Raw genomic sequence first — 21,480 nt, 5'->3', positions numbered from 1 at the left:
TAGGCAAGATTTGTAGGGCAGGTTTAGATCACGAGCCAAATGTTAGAGGCAGTAGCCACCAAGGTACTTTGCCTTTGTTTTTCTTTTTAGTTTCTTCCACTGGTCAGCACACACTGAAATAGATGCAGGTAAAACTGCAAATGGCTCATTTTTTCCCTCACCAATTGGGCTCATTGAAATCATGAGTGAATTACAAATTTTGTATCAATACTAAATGAGGAACTAAATTAAAGGATTTGAATTCCTTGGAAAAAGTTTGCATTCCAACTACTGTCCTTTTTTTGTTGCAAATTCCTTAATCATTTCAGAAGAACCATTAAAAATAGAAAAGCAGTTTGTCAATATTCTATTATATAGCAAACAATAGAAGGTGATATCAAAATGGATGTGTATGAGGGTCCTTACAACAGGATAACACATGGTTTAGATCTATTCCCAAATAGTGCAGTTAAACAAGTCCTGGGGAAATAAGGCATACATGCACCACAGTGTACCAAAACCTGTTCCATCTGGAAAGTGCCCCAAGTGTTAGATGTATCTCTAAGTAAACTATACTATCTGAATGCCCTGGACCATCACTAACATAAAGCCCTGGCCATAGGATTGGTATTTGTGTTGACAGTTCAAATACAAACTACTAGGAGTTTGACTCTAGCTATCTGAGAATTACCTTTCAGCAGCTTCTGCTCGTTTCCTTCTTTCTTCCTCTTTGACATTTAGCTTTTCGCTGTCTCCCTCCTCCTGCTTTTGAAAAAAAAAGGATGAGATCAGAAATAGGTCTGTAACCCACCACTTTCTGTTTAATTTGGTACAATAAATGCCATGTCAATTCAAATGTTAACCGTTGACAATCTCAGAACGAGACGCTTTGTTGAGTATTCCCAAAAGTGGATTACTAACTGAACATTGTGTTTATGTTTCTATCCCTTGTGTGTTCAAACTTTCAGAATCATCGGATTCAATATAACCCATTTAAATTGGACATATGTTCTCACTTTGACCCCAAATGTATTGTGTTTCAATTGGATGGTTTTGCTTTGGAGAAATAAGTGTGTCTATTTCTTAAGGTTTATTTTTATTTTTAAAAAGTAGCTACAGTTAAAGGTTGTCCTCCCTCACTAAGATTCAAAATGGAAGCCTGCAGATGGTCAATCTATGGGAAAGAGACAAATGCATGTTCAGAATCCAATTTAGGTACAGTTACTTTGATGACCAAAACAGCTTAATTTAAATGTTAGTACATGCAGATTGACAGACAATAGTGGTTTCAACAACTTTCATGTACCAAAAAAAAGGAACTGTTTAATACCTTCTCTGCCTAAGCAAGCGTTAAAAATGGTTAACAGTTTAATTGTCTGACTGCTGAGAAGGAATCATTTGATCATCAAAGGCAAAGGCATCTTAGAACCCACATATACTTAAAAAAGGAATTTGCATTTATATAGTGCCTTAGGACACCCCAAAGCGCTTCACAGACAATGAAGTACTTTTGAAGTGTAGTCACTGTTTCAATGTAGGGAAATGCAGCAGCCAATTTGCGCACAACAAGGTACCACAAACTGCAATGAGATAAATATTGGTTGAGGGATAATTGTTGGCCAGGACACTAGGAGAACTCTCCTGTTCTTCGAATAATGTCATGGGATCTTTTACGTCCACCCGAGAAGGTAGAGGGAGCCTTGGTTTAACATCTCATCTGAAAGACGGCACCTCCAACAATGCAGCACTCCCTCAATACTACACTTATGTGCTCAAGTCCTGGAGTGGAGCTTGAACCCATGATCTTCTGACTCAGATGCGAGAGTGCTACCACTCACACCTTGGGGTATTCAATTTCCTAACCTCCAGTACAAGCCAAAAGAGGCCCCACGAGGAACTATTCCCACCTAACGTACCAGCAGAGCTTGTTACCAAGAGCTTAATAATTAAATAGGTAGTTTGTTTCGAACCTTCACGACCCAGAAAAGCAGGATTGACTGCCCTAACAAAATCTTACTACCTTTCGCTTGTTCCCAAAAGCAGTGCGTCATGGCTTTCATCGCTTATTTATCCTCATCTGATCTCACCTATGATATCCTCTTCCAGGTGAAGGAGCACAAGTACTATAGAAGGCACAACTCATCTTTACCCCTTATATCCTTTAGCACAGAAGAAATGTATCTATAATCTTATATGTTGGTTTCAACAACCCTAGAGAAGCATGTGTTTGTGGCTCCCCTCCCGCCCCACAGCATAACTCTTATTAGCTTTCACTTGGAGATCAAATAGAAATGAAAAAAGGAAGCAAGAACCTAGCAGAATAAATGAGGTGGCAGAAAAGTGACAGACAAGATGAGAAAGGGATCTAAAAGCAGGGACAAGATAAGAAAGGCAGTAAAAGGAGACATTTCAGGAAAGGCAGAGGAATAATCATTGTGGCTTTAATATTTCAAACTAGCTTACATACCCCTCCTTTCAGTTACGGGAGGAGTTAGTCCAAATCTATATTAAAATACTACACCTGGGGTCAGAACGAGAACGGTGAGGCCAACCTTATGGTCCCTTTTCTTAAAAAAAAAGTTTGAAACTCTTCATAAATATACTTTATGTAGAACAATGGCAAAAGAACCAAGCTGCTGCTTTTATAATATAAAAGGAGCTGTGATGTTTCCTTAACTCCATTAAATAAATTTCTGCTTGCAAAATCACAGCATTTGATCATGAGAACCTGCCATTCGCTGCCTATCAGGGAACCTCAGACAGCAGAAAACAGAAAATAGAAAATGCTCAATGATAAGAAATCAACAATTTATAATATAAATAATAACTGTTCCAAGACAGGGTTGAAACTCTGACAGATCAGGGTACAATGCCATCTCAACCCCAGGATGTGGTAGTGCCTTATAACATGTTCCAGACTCTCTGCTCTTCAGTATATAATTGCTGTTACCATGAACTTTAGGTTAAAAAGCAAACAATAAAAATATAATTTTTTTTTAAGTAACTTGCAAGAGTACTGGGTGGTGCAGCAGATTAACCACTGGCCTCTCACTTCTGGGTTCAAATCCAGTCCAGAGTGAAAAGGATGAAAGTCTCATCTGTCTGAAAGAGTCTAACATGAAATACGTTTGGGCATTCTCACTCAAAGAAACGAGAAAATGCCACAAGTGCAGTAGGGGGTGCTCTTCTGAGGTTGGAGCTGAGGCACATTGGTGGGAAAAGAGCGGAGAGTGAGCTTTACTCTATAATCTAACTGACGTACGAGTGGTTGATGCTGACACTGGATGCCCAAAAATGGGAAATGCTCCGTTCCCCAACAGTGGCATCCCTCATCCAGATGATAAAAAAATACACACAATTTTTTTTTTAATTGAAAGGTTAGAGGAGATTTCCTTAGTCATTTAGGACAGACAAGTGCAGCTGCTAGTGCCACCACAGTACATGCCATTATATCATTGAATGCAGTTATGCAAGTTCTCATTTACAGCCCTTTAGTAGGGAGAAGGTGACTCTGCCATCTGGTCTTGGGGTGCAAGCACAGACGAACAGTCCAGAAATAGAAGCCTCTAAAATAGCTGACAAGTCATGGGAATTTCTAAACAGAACCAACAGACGGAATCCCCAGCATCATGCCGTAAAAATATAATTAAACTGGTGCTTTTTATGACAGATTGTTTCCCACTAAATAATTCCTTCCGGACTGCGGTAGTAATTTACGATATTGTTCAAAAAAAGACTACAAGATTGGAAAATTCTACTTTCTTCAAAGGGTACCATATATGTGGATTTAAAAAAAAATCAAACGATGCAGTACTGAAATAAGTTCTGAAAACATCATCTGCTTTGCCACACCTGTAATTAAATGGTTGCCTTAGGATGAATTCAACTTCTTTTTAAAAAGGTATTGGGTAAACACGACAATAATTGCCCAAATAGACCACAATATCAAGTTTCCAAATAAACTGCATCCTTACATGCAACGTAGAATTACTTACCTTTGTCCCTTCTGCTGAAAGAATTTAAAAATTATTTCTACCCTAAAGGTTCTGACTTATGCTGGGTATGGCTCCTTGGGCTCCAGCTGTCCTCCAGCACTTGGCCTAAATTGCCCTTCTTCACAAGAGCCTAGACAGCAAGGGGTAAATTTTAACCCTCAAGAACGGGTGGGTTGGGGCAGGTGGGGAGCAAAAATCCTGCGTTTTCGCAGCAGGGCCGCATCTCGGCTCCAACACATCTACTTCCGGGTTTAACCCAGGCAGGTTTGTCTATGTGTGGAGAGCAGACACCAGGAAGTCCCGTCCCACTTAAAGCTGGCGGGCCCAATCTTAAAAGGGCAATGTACCTCATTGAGATACTTGAGTACTTAATATTTTGAGTATGGGAATAATAAAACAATTTTAACCATAACTGTTCGGATTTCCCATCGCTTCCCATTCACGTCAGGTGAAAGCAGGCGAGAAGGGCCAGATCCTCGAGGTGAGTGGCTTTATTGCACTGCTTGTGGGCCCGGAGGAACAGGAGTGCTTCATCCAGGCCCAACAAGCTCACCTGGCCAACATGACCCCAGCGATCAGCCGACATCCCCACCCGATGGTGGCCCCCACCTATCTTCGATCTGTCCCTTGGACCCCCTGATCTTCTTCCCGACCCATGATTCCTCCCTCCCTCCAATCCCCGGCTGCAGCAGGCCTTCCTGCCTGAGAGCCAGCCTGTCAATCAGGCTGGCTGCCAGGCTCGAAACCCAAAGGTGCAATTGATTGGCCTCATTAAAGTCGCGATCTGCCACCCACTTGCCTTCTGGGTTTCCCACCCAGAAATCTCCCCCCACCCCCCCCACCAGGTCCCGGCTCCCTTCCCGGCTCGCTGTTAAAATTTACCTCCAAGTGTCAATGGATCATTCGACTGTGGGGAACATCACAGTCAAGGTTAGTACTGTCTTCGCTGACATCTATACGTGCAGTTCAGAAGAAAGAACTCTGTCTGATTTTTCTTTTTCACATCACTAGCTCAATGGCACCAATCTTATCATCACCCCAGCTAATATCTGCCAACTCAGCATATATCAGGGACCTATGACCTTGTTGGCCTCAATGGCTCAGTTGCACACTGGGCAGTGCATTTACCAGCATAACCTTTAAGGAATGCTTAGAACAGTGGACCTTCTGACTATCTAGCTTCACTGGCCTCTGTGCTATCTCCAGGTCAGTTACAATGAATGATGTAGTAGTGAGCCCATTGCAACCAATGTATTATGCATAACTGTGAAAAAGGGATCAGTCTACAAGTGGAGGGGCGCATGAAGCAACAATCTCCTCGGCCCACCCACAATAAAAAACGCAACCATGGCAGAATACCTGCTTTTCATAAGCTTTCAATAAAAATGTCAAGGAGTTTAAAGAGGATACCTCTTCTCCACATTCATCTGCCAGCCAGCTGGCAAATGAAATGCTTTTCTGGCTACTCCACTACTTAGAAATCTTGGATGAGGTATCCCAGCTAATTTAGTAATTATAAGAGCATTTAAATCAGCTCCTTATTTAATTGTTAACCTGTCATGTTTGACCAATGGTTAGAGTCATGCAGGTAGGTTATTATGTGGCCTGAGCTGCAGTTCGACTGTATTTAATTTAGAAACTTGCTGGTCCTGAAAACTTTGTGGCAGTATCAAGGCGACAGGGACAGGTTAAACTGGAATGCAAATCAAATTTCATAAAGGCTTTATCTAAAATCTATCGAGGGGAAGGTCAACATTCGAACCAATCCTTTGCCACACTTGATCATTTATAAATTCTTTAGCTAGTAATGTTCCCAGCATTGGCAGAGGGGAAGGCTGAGAGCAGACAATGAAAGGAAACAATGAATTGTAGTTCGAGGTTAATATAACGGTTTCACTAAAGGAGTCAGCTTCAAAACAAAGAGAAAAGAGGCAATTAGTAATTTGGAGGGGAGTGGAAAAGATAATTCCTCCACCATCTTTAACCATAGGGCCCACACAGGAATAAACACTGCAAAAGACTACACTGCAACGATAAAGCTGAAGTTGTACAATTTAAAAGAACTTCTCAAAAGGATGTAATATCTCAGTAAAGTTGAATTTGGAACTTGTACAACTATAAAGAGGAAAGGGGACTTTAAAAAAATAATAGAGTGTCAGAAAATTTGACCCAATTAGCTTAGATGTAAGTTGTAGGTCCAATGCAGGTGAGAGGGCTTCCATGTCCAGGTGTCTCTCTACCGCCCGATCTTGAATCCCTAGATCCTGAATACAATAAGAATAAGAGTGATGGAGTCCTTTGAATGGACAATTCAGAAAAAAGAACCTTGAATACATTTTTTACACAAATACCATTTCATTAGATGCTCTAGAACAAACGCCTGAGCAAAGAACCTGCGGAATACTTTTCAAATAAAATGAGGTTTTAATTGAGCAGAAGTAGTCACCCCATCATTGAAATGTCAAGTTTATCAGCATTCCAATTATATACTAACATTCATATCATTTCCACCCCAGCCTTCGCAAGACTCATCTTCCTATGACACCCTCCCTCTGTTCCCTTAACCTCCTCTCCAGCATACGCTTTAATAGTCATCTACCTCCCCTTGCCCAATGCTCTCCAACGTCATCAATGGTTCCCATTCAAAACTCTCCTCTACCTCTCGATCACGAGCCACAATTCTACAACCACCTCTGTACTGTCAGATTGCCTATCTGACATCAAATTGTGGATGGGTCAAAACTGATAGGAAAAACTGAAGCCATCTTATACAGTTCCCACTTAAAACTCTGTACCTTCCTGCCTGCTGCCTCAGGTTGAACCAAATGTTATGCAATCGCAGTGTGTTGCTGGACTTGAAGCCAAGTTTCAAGACTCATATCCTACCCATTACTACTGCTGCAAACTTCCATCTCTACATCAGCTGCCTCTGCTCCTACCTCAACATCACCACTGCTAAAATTCCTATGCATGCTTTTGTTACTTCAACTTGACTTCTCTCAACTTAATGTGAGCTTGGCTCAGTTGGCAGCACTCTCGCCTCTGAGGCAGAAGGTTCAAGCCCCACTGTGAACTTCAGCAGATAAACTCAACTGATACTTTAATATCGTACTGAGGGAGTGCTATGTTGTTGAAGGTAGCATCTTTTGGAGGTCTAGTTAAGTGGACACAAAAGATCCCATGGCATTGTTCAGAGGAGCACAGGGGGTTCTCCTCGTGTCCTGGCTAACATTCTTCCCTCAACCAATACCATAAGAAACAGATTACCTAGTTATTCGTTAATTTGCTGTTCATAGGACCTTGTGTGCAAATTCGTTGCTACGGTTGCCTATAAAACAACAGCAAATTCACTATAGAAGGTAATTTATTGGCTGTAAAATGCTTTGGAATGTCTTGAGGATATGATCAGGTGCTATATAAATGCAAATTCTTTCTTTCTTTATCACGTCCCTTACCAACTTCGAGTTCTTCCCTACACAAATTACAATTTTCCAAAGCCCTGCTGCCCAGATCCTACCTCGCACTAAGCCCCATTGGCCCATCATCTCTGTCTCGCTGGCCTCCAATAATTCAACGTGTGACTGTTGGTTTACTTGGTGGTGGGGGAGGGGGAAGAAGAGGAACATTGGTGTGCTTGTGTATTCTGGATCAAAGATCAGCAGATTCAGTTTGAGAGAGAGCAATTTCTTACTTAATGCTAGTGGGTATCTTCATACAAGAATGGGCTGAATTAAATTACACTCGAGAAATGTTTATGGATAAAGGTTCAGCTTGATTTTGTAGTTTGAAATGGTGCAAAGTTCTTCTGCAATAAAGTTGATTTCATTTTGCTTGCTGAACAACACTCATTTCAAAATTATTTATTTGGTAAAGTGCTTTTTTAAAAAAAAAGTGACAGCTTATATACGGAGCAAATATAAACATATTTATAGAGAGTAGGAATAAACGGGTCATTTTCAGTTGTTAGGGTGTTACTAGTGGTGTGCCGCAAGGATCAATGCTGGGGCCTCAGCTATTTACAATCTATATTAATGACTTAGATGAAGGGACAGAGTGTAATGTATCCAAGATTGCTAACAATACAAAGCAAGGTGAGAAAGTAAGCTGTGAGGAGGGCAAAGAGTCTGCAAAGGGATATAGACAGGATAAGTGAGTGGGCAAGAAGGTGACAGATGGGGAAATGTGAGGTTATTCACTATGGTAGGAAGAATAGAAAGACAGAATATTTCAAAATGGTGAGAAACTATTAAATGTTGGTTTTCAAAGGAATTTGGATGTCCTTGTACATGAAACACAGAAAGTTAACATTCAGGTATAGCAAGCAATTAGGAAAGCAAATGGTATGTTGGTCTTTATTGCAAGGGGGTTGGAGTACAAGAGTAAGGAAGTCTTGCTACAATTATACAGGGCTTTGGTGAGACCACACCTGGAGTACTGCGTACAGTTTGGTCTCCTTATCTAAGGAAGGATATACTTGCCTTAGAGGCGGTGTAACGAAGGTTCACTGGATTGATTTCTGGGATGAGAAGGTTGTCCTATGAGGAAAGATTGAGTAGCATGGGCCTATACTTTCTGGAGTTAAGAAGAATGAGAGGTGATCTCATTGAAACATATAAGATTCTGAGAGGGCTTGATGGGGTAGATGCTGAGAGGCCATTTCCCCTGTCTGGAGAGTCTGGAACTAGGGGGCAAAGTCTCAGGATTGGCCATTTAAGACTGATGAGGAGAAATTTCTTCACTCAGAGGGTTGTGAATCTTTGGAATTCTGTACCCCAGAGGTCTGTGGATGCTGTGTCGTTGAGTACATTCAAGGCTGAGATCGATAGATTTTTGGACTCTAGGGGAATCAAGGGATATGGGGAGCGGGCGGGAAAGTGGAGTTGAGGTCGAAGATCAGCCATGATCTTAACGAATGGCGGAGCAGGCTCGAGGAGCTGTATGGTCTACTCCTGCTCCTATTTCTTATGTTCTTATCTAGTGACAATATGGTGGTGTGTTTAATAGAGGTAGCAACAAGATAAATTTACGCCAATTCCTCACATTATATTGCTGGACAGTCAGAGGGAGCCACCAAACAGGAAGGCACATTAGGATATTAGGATGCTGGAAATTAAACAATAGTGAAATATTTATGCACGGCAAAATCTTAAATTTAAAAAAACATAACTGATCAACTGCATTGCCATCCAGTGGGAATGGCAGAGTTTCAGGCACACGAATGCAGTGTTCTCTACGACCTCTAAATATCGGGCACTGCCACCTGTTTGTTAATTTGGCAAATGGTCCTCATGTTCGTTGAATAATGTAATCAAAGCAAGATGGAGCATGCTGCTAACAAGTGTAAGTTAACTGGCCATTCATTCTTTCAAATAACACCAAAATGCCAGTGTGAGCAAGCCCTGCTGCAATTATTTTTAATACATTTGTTAATAATGAACAATATTTGATTAAGAAATATTCTTTGGTCTTGGCTCTAAAGTAATTCACATTCTATAATCATTTAATTTTAGGGAAAAAAGTGGTGCTTGAAATTTTGCTGATTCCTGTTCAATTATTAATCTTGATTCCCTGAATGGTGCAGTGGGTAAGACACTACATGATGTGGGATTGAGCCATATAAAGGTCTAGTTGAAGGTATGTACTGAGTTGAGCAATCTCATCTAGGACAGCAATGGTACTGCTGTAACACTGTGGGGGGGAAACTAGGGAGGAAAATAAAAAAAGCCTCTGTTGCCACTCTTGCTGTCCACTGAACTCTGCTGGCAATTTGCATGTGGACAGGACTGGTTATGCTAGGAGATACTGAAGGGTTGCTGGTGCCCAAGAAACCGTACTCCGACAAAGGCATCACCCTCAGGAGGGAACAGGTAAGGGGAAAAGATGGAGGGCGAGGGAGGAAAAAAAAACAAATGTTCTTGGATCTATTTTTGTGATACTGAGATCGTTAGCAGGATCTGACTTTACTCAAAATCCAGAATCCCCCCCCTTCCCCCCTGGCTGGTTGTTCTGACTACTGCAGTGCTGTAAATCATTTTTGTAATCAGCAGTTGACTGTAGACTACAAATTTAAGGACTTAATCTAAAAGAATTCTGAAGAATCAGCAGCAGTTTCCCCATTTCATTATTTGAAAATGGGTGATGCAATGTTGGCAGTTTTATTTCAATTTGATGTGTGCCTTCAACAGACCAAACATATGGCATGGGTTTCTACTGAAAGAAATTCAAGAGAATCCTGTCAGGTAGTACTTATAAAGAACCGAATGAGGCACAAATGTTACTGTGAGGGCTGGCCATGTAAAGCTACTCTACTGTATAATAAACAACTTTATAACTGTCAAATGACTCAATGCTTACCCATTGGAACAATTTTTGATTAGGATGGTTAATGACATTGCTTAACAGGACATGGAACATTACATTTTTTTTTTAAACTCTAAACATACAAATGGAATTACAATTATTGGCATGGTAGGTAGGGGCTTGTGTACCTAGTCTCTTAATGGCAACATCCATTAAGTAAAAAGCTTTCCAATTGTTCCCACTAAGTAAACAGCACAAACCTATGGAGAAATGATGGATACCTGAGCAACTGTCCCATTTACAAATGAACATTCGTATCATTAGTTGTTCCCATTAACTGCCTTGTGTACCGAGTTTAATTCCCCATCTGTGAGGATTTAGCTGATGGTAAGCCAGGGAAGTAGTTACAGGGCTATAATTGGCCATAGTGCCAATTGGCTGACGAGGGCAAAAAAAAAGTAATCCAGGATTCCCACTCCTGATTGCTATATGAGAAACGGACTTTGGATGAGGACAGGATTGAGTTCTTATGATGTATTCCAAAGGTAGCAGCAACAGGGGGTGGGGGTCGCTCACAAATACTCCTCAGCAACACTTTCGGAATTTTGCCAACGTGGTTAGCATTCTCATTATTGTGGAAACATTTTCCATTATTTCAAAACAGACACGTGGGTCAGGTTTCCTGGTTTATGCAAATACTAGGACCCCACAGCATTTTTATCCCAAAGTATAGTTAACACTTGTATATTTTTAGAACTGTAAAATACACAGAAAACGCATGGCTAAAACGCCAAGTGATCGGAAAGCCTCCAGCTCCACTGTTTGCAGTATTTGATGCAGTATTCATTTTTTGCTGTTATGCAATGTACAGTGATCTATAGTGGTTCTTTGCTTCAACATATATTTTTGAGAGTTGAGGCTAGTGCAAAATGAAGTGTTGCAGCACAAAATCTTGACATCCAAGTTTTTTCTGGGGAGGAGGTGTCAAAGATATTGTTGGCATTAAGGGTAGACACTGCAATCATTTCTCATCTTGGCTCAGTGGTGGTAATCTTGCCTCAGAGTCAGAAGATCCCATTCTGGGACTTCAGTACATAATCTAGGGTGGCACTTCAGTGAGTACTGAAGCAGTACTGCATTGTCAGGAGGTACCGTCTAATGGATGAGACATTAAACAAAGGCCTGTTCTGCCTGTTCGGGTGGAGGTAAAAGATTCTATTACATTATTTGAAGAAGAGCAGTGGAATTCTCCTGGTGTCCAGGCTAACATTTAACCCTCAATCAACACCACCAAAATAGATTATCTGATCATTTATCTCATTGCTGTTTGTGGGACTTTGGTGTGTGCAAATGTGCTCCGCCATTCAAAATGATCATGGCTGATCGTCTAACTCAGTACCCTGTTCCCGCTTTTTCCCCATATCCCTTGATCCCTATAGCATTAAGAAATATATCTATCTCCTTCTTGAATACATCTAATGACTTGGCCTCCACTGCCTTCTGTGGTAGAGAATTCCACAGGTTCACCGCCCTCTGAGTGAAGAAATTTCTCCTCATCTCGGTTCTAAATGGCATACCCCGTATCCTGAGACTGTGACCCCTGGTTCTGGACTCCTCAGCCATCGGGAACATCCTCCCTGCATCTAGTCTGTCTAGTCCTGTTAGAATTTTATATGTTTCCATGAGATCACCTCTCATTCTTCTAAACTCTAGTGAATAGAGGCCTAGTCAACCCAATCTCTCCTCATACGTCAGTCCTGCCATCCCAGGAATCAGTCTGGTAAACCTTCGTTGCACTCCCTCCATGGCAAGGACATCCTTCCTCAGATAAGGAGACCAAAACTGCACACAATACTCCAGATGTGGTCTCACCAAGACCCTGTACAACTGCAGCAAGACATCCCTGTTCCTGTACTCAAATCCTCTTGCAATGAACGCCAACATACCATTCGCCTTCCTAATTGCTTGCTGCACCTGAATGCTCGCTTTCAGCGACTGGTGTACAAGGACACCCAGGTCTCGTTGCACCTCCCCTTTTCCCAATCTATCACCATTCAGATAATAATCTGTCTTTCTATATTTACAACCAAAGTGGATAACCTCACATTTATCCACGTTATACTGCATCTTGCCATGTTCTTGCCCACTCACCCAACTTATCTAAATCACATTGGAGCCTCTTTGCATCCTCCTCGTAGCTCACATTCCACTCCAGCTTTATGTCGTCTGCAAACTTGGAAATGTTACATTCAGTTCCCTCATCCAAATCATTGATATATATTGTGAATAGCTGGGGCCCAAGCACTGATCCCTGCGGTACCCCACTAGTCACTGCCTGTCACCCAGAAAAAGACCTGTTTATTCCTACTCTCTGTTTCCTGTCTGTCAACCAATTCTCAATCCATGCCAGTATATTCCCCCCAATCCCATGTGCTTTAATTTTGCACACTAACCTCTTGTGTGGGACTTTATCAAAAGCCTTCTGAAAATCCAAATACACCACATCCACTGGTTCTCCCCTATCTATTCTACTAGTTACATCCTCAAAAAACTCCAGTAGATTTGTTAAGCATGATTTCCCTTTCATAAACCCATGCTGACTTTGTCCAATCCTGTTAATGCCTTCCAAGTGTTCTCTTATCACATCCTTTATAATAGACTGGCATTTTCCCCACTACTGATGTTAGGCTAACTGGTCTGTAATTCCTTGTTTTTTCTCCCCCTCCTTTTTTAAATAGTGGGGTTACATTTGCCACCCTCCAATCTGTAGGAACTGTTCCAGAGTCTATAGAATTTTGGAAGATGACCACCAATGCATCCACTATTTCCAGGGCCACTTCCTTTAGTACTCTGGGATGTAGATTATCAGGCCCTGGGGATTTGTCAGCCTTTAGCCCTATTAATTTCCCTAGCACTATTTTTTTTACGAATACTGATTTCCTTCAGTTCCTCCCTCTCACTAGACCCTTGGTTCCCTAACATTTCCGGGGGGTTATTTGTGTCCTCCTTTGTGAAGACAGAACCAAAGTATGTGTTTAATTGTTCTGCCATTTCTTTGTTCCCCATTATAATTTCCCCATTTCTGACTGTAAGGGGCCTACATTTGTCTTCACTAATCTTTTTCTCGACTTATTTATATATCCCGCACTTGCCTACATAACAATAATGACTACACTTCAAAAGTAATTTTTTGGCTGTTAAGTGCTTTGGGACTTCCTGAGGATTTGAAAGGTGCTATATAACTGCAAGTTGTTTCTTTCCTTCATTTACACCAGTAGGACAATGCAGAAATCAGAGAACTTAAAAGGGACGACATTATGTTGTGCGAGATTAGCATCCAGATGCTTAACATGCTTGTAAGACGACATTCCTTTGTCAGCTATTTTAATTGAGGCACTAATCCAAAACCTGATAATTCCTCATTACCACTGGTTTACTCAGGACAAACACATACATCTTAAATTTCCCAAACCTTTGCAAAAACTTTGGGTTTGATCAACTATATCCATAAACAGCTGTTATTTATGTTGCCCATCTACTCTAATAAGAAAGGCATTTCACAGTACTGTGTTGATAATATGTGATGCCAATTAACCCGACAGCATCCACAACTCCTTTACAGTCATCAATTCTGGAATGAGGTAGGAAATTTAAGGGAAGGAGTTGACTGCTGGATAAGACACTTATCCAAACAGATTCCACTTCAACTTAAATGGCAGGCTGCAAATCCCTTACCTGCTCCCTTGCCTGCAATGCCCAGTGGCCAAAACCACCAGTTGGCATTTGTGAAATCTGACCTGTTGGCATCAACTGCTGCAGATGAGTATTCGACTCAGTACCCACCTCTGAACTTAAGCCAAACTATATTGCAACGCGCACACCTAACATTCATTGATGCACAATTGTCAGACAGGCATCAATGCAGGAAATAGAATTTAACCCCCCCACCGAAAAAAAAATCAGCATTATAATTTTAGCTAATTAGAATCTTCAACATGTCGAGTAATTAAACACAGAAATACATGCAACAAATTAATTCAGCACTGGGATTATTAATAGGGTTGCCAACTCTGGTTGGACATATTCCTGGTGGTATCATCAGATGAACTCATGCCTCCAACTGCCCAGACCCACATTCCCGCCTAACATGACCATCCTCACTGTGAGCCGCCTTCCCACACCAATTGAAAAGTGAATAGAATCATTACCCAATTGGATGATTCTTGACTCAGTCCAGCAGCTTTTTTTCCTGTTATAACTAATAAATAAAAGTGTTCAAGGTAAATTTTTTAAAAACAATTTTTTTCAATGCCCGGGTTGCTCTAAGCAGTGTCCTGGAGATTAGTCTTCAATTCCTGGAGCCTCCAGGGCAATCCTCGAGGGTTGGCAACCCTAATTATTAACTTAGATTTACTATCAGACAAGTTTAAAATAGTTAATTCACACAAAGGAATATTGAAAACTCCAGTTGAATTTGTGCACCGCATCAAAAAAAAAAATCAACCCCACCTCTTGATTTTTATTTATTATTTCCTTCTTCCATATCCGGGCCTATAAGACTGACAGGTGATTTCTTAACTGCCAATCAAAGCCCTCTTGAGACAGTGAGCCAGGGTGAGTGGCCTAATGATTTTCCTTCCCTCTCTGTGGGGTAGGCAGCTAGTTTCCAACTTAGCATCTCTCCCTGACTGCACAAGCATGTTTGGAAGCTTGCAATGTGGGAAATGCAACACAGCCTACTGCACCATGGCACAATTCCATGGTTTGCGAAAGATGTAAAACCCAATGTATTCTCATCCTCTTCAGCGTTTTCTGTTGTGCATACGGTTTCTATGACTCATTCTTTCTTTCAAAAAAAGTCATTTTAAATCCAAAATATGAAACATAATGCAAATGTATGATTAAAAAAACCCCAAAAAACCACTGTCCTAAAAATTCGTTCACCCTCTCCTAATGACAGTTTTTAAAAAAAAGGTAACAATGCTCTTAATAACTGACAGGAAAAAAAAGCAGGTATGATGCCTCCCCAATTGACCACACTGCTCTGTATGAAGCCTGACAGAGTACTCATTAGTATTTACAAATATTTTTATGCCTTCCCAACAACAGAGATGTGGCGTGCCATGCTCCCATTGGCAGGTGGCGATGTCACTTCCTGCAGAGCCGAACAGATGTTAGAGGGTTTAACTCTTTTCCTCTGCTGTGTGCGCCTACACCTTCTGCATTTTAAACAGATTTAATTACATACCCGTGCTTCATTTTGCTGCACATGAAATGTGGAATATGAAAGGATTGCAGTGAAATCAGGCCAGGGTTTTAAGATTATTCAAAAAGCTTATTTTAAGCAGGCCGAGGGATCAGTCCTGTTAGTTTCGTATATTTAAATGGTGCACAGCCCCAGCAGTACTACATTTTTTAAAACAAGCATCTTTAGAATATAGTAATCAATTTAAAATTAAACATGCTTAAATTATACTATATATATATACACACGCAAACATACACACAACACTCGCTCTATGTGCTACCAAAACAACTGTAACGCTATGGTACCAATCACATGATCTGTATACCTTCAACCTCAACTTACCTGAATTTTCTGGGTGCCTTAGAAACCACTCCTATTACCAAAAAATTGAGGAATGTTTGGCTAAAATTTGGAAGCTACTGATTTTGGAATTCATCATAAAAGTTATTTTTTTAAAATTTAAATCACAAAAATGAGAGGATGTTATAAAAAATGTAGCTCTGAAACATGGCTTGGCAGACAAAAGGTGGTAATTGTTCCAAGGTTCTAACACAGTAATAAAGCACTTGAGATGAGATTTTGTGATTTATGAAGCTGTGGAAATCTCTTTATTCAGTTTATGTTATTGCTTTGTATTTCACTGCCAGTCATCTATAGGCTACAATGGCTATAACCCCCTCACATTTTATCCGGTCAGCCTAACTTGTGCAAACATTTATCCGATCACTGTGCTGGTCAGGACAGATCAGATCCTCCACATAAAGGTTCTCCTGTCAACTGCAAAAATGTTCATTTCATGAGCTTCGGGCTGATTCAATTATTAATCAATGAGATTTTAAAAATGAAGAGGAGAACAAGTTCTATAAACCAAAGGACATCTCCATTTTAAAAATCACTTGTCACAGAATCAGTTTCAATTTGTAACTCTGCTGCATAACAATTCTACTGCTAACATTTATCCCTCTAGTTGTGTATCTCAGCAGCTCAGTGCTTGTTGTTTTGGTGCATAAAGAATGGTAAGCATGCGCATAATGGCTTCTGGCATGGCACTAGAATGGAAATCTTCAACTTAAGTCACACTTTTTAAAATTCTCCCCTCCTCTCTCCAATTATTTCCCCTCCTCCCTTGAAGGTGTGGACTCTTATTGGGGTACAGTCCATGGAGGTAGGAAGGCCACCTGTACCTCACCCAAGCAGCGATTCTTTAGGAGGGAGGTGTAAATGAGGTGGCTCAGATTTAGAACTCAGCTCGTGAAGAATCATTAGAGCTGTCTTGTCTCCAACCATTCCGGCACAACACACTGAGCAATACAACCAACTAAAACTTTTACTGTATAAATGTAATGTTGATATTTACGCATCAGATAATAACTTACAAAATTTGTATCGATTTCATCCAAGTCCTCAGATGCTAGCAGTTCCTTAAGTTGTTGACTGGGCTCAGACTCCTGTGGACAAGTTATAATGCGATTAGTTTTAAAAGGTACATGATAAACAGCTGTTATTTACTGTTGCTCTGATCGTATCCTGTATGAAGTACATTTAACATCAATTAGGCAAATTAAAACTTCTGATTTGCCTAATCTATTGAAGTTAGGAGCTCCATTAAAGGGAAAGTGGCACTTTTCATCCAAAATACTTTCCCCACTTTATAATGGATCAAAATGATAAAAATATTTGTCGACTTTTTTTTTCAAACTTCTATTATTACACCAGATCTTGGAGGTAATCTTAGCCCAACCCGTCCTGTGGGAAACTAATGGGATTGAATCAGCCACCTGTTTTGCAACCGCATGATTTTACTTTCCAATGGAAGTAACCAAAGTAAGGTTAAAATTACCCCCGTCTCTTCACAGTTAGGCCACTCTACGACGTCACCAATGGGTAGATATCTCAGAAAATCTCCACTGAACTAAATGTGATTTGTGACTTCAAACTGTCCTGAGAGCTGAGTTGGAGTTGCCCAAATTGGGAAAACTTTTGGCTGAGTAAACTACATACAGATAGACCTTCCTTCTTTTCAGCATAATATCATGGCTGGTGCAGCATACCTGTCTGTTTTCTGTCAGTTTGGCTCAGTTGCTAAGCGTCTCACCCCTGAACCAAAAGGTTGTGATTTCATGCCCACTCCAGAATTTGAGCATATAATCTAAGGAATGTTTCAGTACAGTACTGAGGGCATGCTGCACTGTTGGAGGAGCCTTCCTATGGATGAGAGATTAAGGCAAGGCCCTGCCTTCCTTCTTGTGCTGGTTGGTTCAGCTGCATGTCGAAGATTGCATTGTACAGGGGCCCTGGTCAATATTCCTCCCTCAACCAACATTACCAAAACATTACCCTCTATCATAAGGTCAGAAATGGGGATGTTCGCTGATGATTGCAGAGTGTTCAGTTCCATTCGCAACCCCTCAGATAATGAAGCAGTCCAAGCCCGCATGCAGCAAGACCTGGACAACATCCAGCCTTGGGCTCATATGTGGCAAGTAACATTCGTGCCAGACAAGTGCCAGGCAATGACCATCTCCAACAAGAGAGAGTCAAACCACCTCCCCTTGACATTCAACGGCATTACCATCGCTTAATCCCCCACCATCAACATCCTGGGGGTCACCATTGACCAGAAACTTAACTGGACCAGCCACATAAATACTGTGGCTACAACAGCAGGTCAGAGGCTGGGTATTCTGTGGCAAGTGACTCACCAAAGCCTTTCCACCATCTACAAGGCACAAGTGAGGAATGTGATGTAATACTCTCCACTTGCCTGGATGAGTGTAGCTCCAACAACACTTAAGAAGGTCGACACCATCCAGGTCGAAGCAGCCCGCTTGATTGGCACCCCATCCACCACCCTAAACATCCACTCCCTTCACCACTGGCGCACAGTGGCTGCAGTGTGTCCCATCCATAGGATGCACTGCAGAAACTCGCCAAGGCTTCTTCGACAGCACCTCCCAAACCCACGACCTCTACCACCTAGAAGGACAAGGGCAGCAGGCACATGGGAACAACACCACCTGCACGTTCCCCTCCAAGTCACACACCGTCCCGACTTGGAAATAAATCGCCGTTCCTTCATCGTTGTTGGGTCAAAATCCTGGAACTCCCTTCCTAACAGTGCTGTGGGAGGACCTTCACCATACAGACTGCAGCGGTTCAAGAAGGCGGCTCACCATCACCTTCTCAAGGGCAATTAGGGATGGGCAATAAATGCCGGCCTCGCCAGCGACGCCCACATCCCATGAACGAATAATAAAAAAAAAATCAGTTTGTTATTTTTCTGATCACGGTTTGCACACTCGTTACCTGAAAGATGGCTGCTGTAACAAGTAACAAGTCACTGCAGTTCAAAAGTTGTATGCAAAGTGTTTTGAAACATTTAAAAAGGCGTGATATACATGCAATTCTTTCTTTCAATAGCTGTTAATTTATCTTCTTGTTGATGCCTGTCTTTCTCAGGTGCCCTTAACTGGGAAGTTAGATAATCAACACTGTAACTGCTGATATCAGGGGTGCTTCCTAGTCAACAGAAGGATCCAGGGGAATAGGGACAAAGGCAAATGGTACAAGCACTAGGGCTGAAACTATCTGTTGGATCAGCCAAGAATGAAATTCCCCCTCCACCGCGTCCCGCCCCCCCCCACAATTGATAAAGGTGCATTTAATCAGAAGGGAAACAATAACATTCCCCCCAAAAATAAGTTTACCACCAATTATAATTAAGGCAGCACTGGACTTCATTTTTGATAAATATGTCATTAACTCTCAAATGACAAACTGAGAATCCAAAGAGCTTCTACAAATACATAAAGGGCAAAAGAGTAATTAGGGAGAGAGTAGGGCCTCTTAAGGATCAACAAGGTAATCTATGTGCGGAACCACAAGAGATGGGTGAGATCCTGAATGAATATTTCACATCGGTATTTACGGTTGAGAAAGGCATGGATGTTAGGGAACTTGGGGAAATAAATAGTGATGTCTTGAGGAGTGTACATATTACAGAGAGGGAGGTGCTGGAAGTCTTAACGCGCATCAAGGTAGATAAATCTCCGGGACCTGATGAAATGTATCCCAGGACGTTATGGGAGGTTAGGGAGGAAATTGCGGGTCCCCTAGCAGAGATATTTGAATCATCCACCGCTACAGGTGAGGTGCCTGAAGATTGGAGGGTAGCAAATGTTGTGCCTTTGTTTAAGAAGGGAGGCAGGGAAAAGCCTGGGAACTACAGACCGGTGAGCCTGACATCTGTAGTGGGTAAGTTGTTAGAGGGTATTCTGAGGGACAGGATCTACAGGCATTTGGAGAGGCAGGGACTAATTAGGAACAGTCAGCATGGTTTTGTGAGAGGAAAATCATGTCTCACGAATTTGATTGAGTTTTTTGAAGGGGTAACCAAGAAGATAGATGAGGGCTGTGCAGTAGACGTGGTCTACATGGACTTCAGCAAAGCCTTTGACAAGGTACCGCATGGTAGGTTGTTACATAAGGTTAAATCTCATGGGATCCAAGGTGAGGTAGCCAATTGGATACAAAATTGGCTTGACGACAGAAGACAGAGGGTGGTTGTAAAGGGTTGTTTTTCAAACTGGATGCCTGTGTCCAGCGGTGTGCCTCAGGGATCGGTGCTGGGTCCGCTGTTATTTGTTATTTATATTAATGATTTGGATGAGAATTTAGGAGGCATGGTTAGTAAGTTTGCAGATGACACCAAGATTGGTGGCATTGTGGACAGTGAAGAAGGTTATCTAGGATTGCAACGGGATCTTGATAAATTGGGCCAGTGGGCCGATGAATGGCAGATGGAGTTTAATTTAGATAATTGTGAGGTGATGCATTTTGGTAGATCGAATCGGGCCAGGACCTACTCCGTTAATGATAGGGCGTTGGGGAGAGTTATAGAACAAAGAGATCTAGGAGTACAGGTTCATAGCTCCTTGAAAGTGGAGTCACAGGTGGATAGGGTGGTGAAGAAGGCATTCAGCATGCTTGGTTTCATTGGTCAGAACACTGAATACAGGAGTTGGGATGTCTTGTTGAAGTTGTACAAGACATTAGTTAGGCCACACTTGGAATACTGTGTACAGTTCTGGTCACCCTATTATAGAAAGGATATTATTAAACTAGAAAGAGTGCAGAAAAGATTTACTAGGATGCTACCGGGACTTGATGGTTTGACTTATAGGGAGAGGTTAGACAGACTGGGACTTTTTTCCCTGGAGAGTAGGAGGTTAAGGGGTGATCTTATAGAAGTCTATAAAATAATGAGGGGCATAGATAAGGTCGATAGTCAAAATCTTTTCCCAAAGGTAGGGGAATCTATAACGAGGGGGCATAGATTTAAGGTGAGAGGGGAGAGATACAAAAGGGTCCAGAGGGGCAATTTTTTCACTCAAAGGGTGGTGAGTGTCTGGAACGACCTGCCAGAGGCAGTAGTAGAGGCGGGTACATTCTTGTCTTTTAAAAAGCATTTGGACAGTTACATGGGTAAGATGAGTATAGAGGGATATGGGCCAAGTGCAGGAAATTGGGACTAGCTTAGTGGTATAAACTGGGCGACATGGACATGTTGGGCCGAAGGGCCTGTTTCCATGTTGTAACTTCTATGATTCTATGTTTCCTAAATATCACTATGACGACTTATTGGGAACATTCTACAATATCAGCATGTGAACACAGTGGTAACTGTTCTGGTACCATTTTTCTTTGGAATTAGAGGAAAATAATATCTAATAAAGTCTGAGTTTTTATTAAAAAATCCACAATGAGTCATGTATGGCTTGGATTTTCAATTCACTGAACAGATGTACGTGGTGATTGTTTTCTTGGGTTATCATTGGATTGGAATTTATAATGAATCCCTGTATGTGGTCCCATTGACTATCAGTGGAAGAATGCTGAGAAAACGCGTGTGACCTAGGCAGGACAGTCTTTGTATGCATTCGGCCACTGTTTATAGGG

At 41.5% G+C, this 21,480-nt stretch overlaps 1 protein-coding gene across 7 annotated transcripts in view; it reads right to left on the bottom strand.

Moving 5' to 3' along the window:
- The window catches only part of LOC137301436 (centrosomal protein of 164 kDa-like), a 133,668-nt gene that overhangs the window by 39,001 nt on the left and 73,187 nt on the right, over positions 1-21,480 (bottom strand). For 6 of the 7 annotated variants that reach the window (XM_067970937.1, XM_067970938.1, XM_067970934.1 and 3 more), the window contains 2 exons: positions 16,899-16,970; positions 671-744 (listed from right to left, as the gene is read on the bottom strand). In XM_067970937.1, coding sequence (XP_067827038.1) covers positions 671-744; positions 16,899-16,970 — 146 coding nt within the window. The remainder of the gene's footprint in view (positions 1-670; positions 745-16,898; positions 16,971-21,480) is intronic. The other variant, XM_067970935.1, reaches the window with a different exon arrangement.

Source organism: Heptranchias perlo, chromosome 33, assembly GCF_035084215.1.
Source record: "Heptranchias perlo isolate sHepPer1 chromosome 33, sHepPer1.hap1, whole genome shotgun sequence".
NCBI classification, from domain to species: domain Eukaryota; kingdom Metazoa; phylum Chordata; class Chondrichthyes; order Hexanchiformes; family Hexanchidae; genus Heptranchias; species Heptranchias perlo.
The sequence above is the reverse complement of the archived record's forward strand: the minus strand, read 5'-3'. Positions and strand labels throughout refer to the sequence as shown.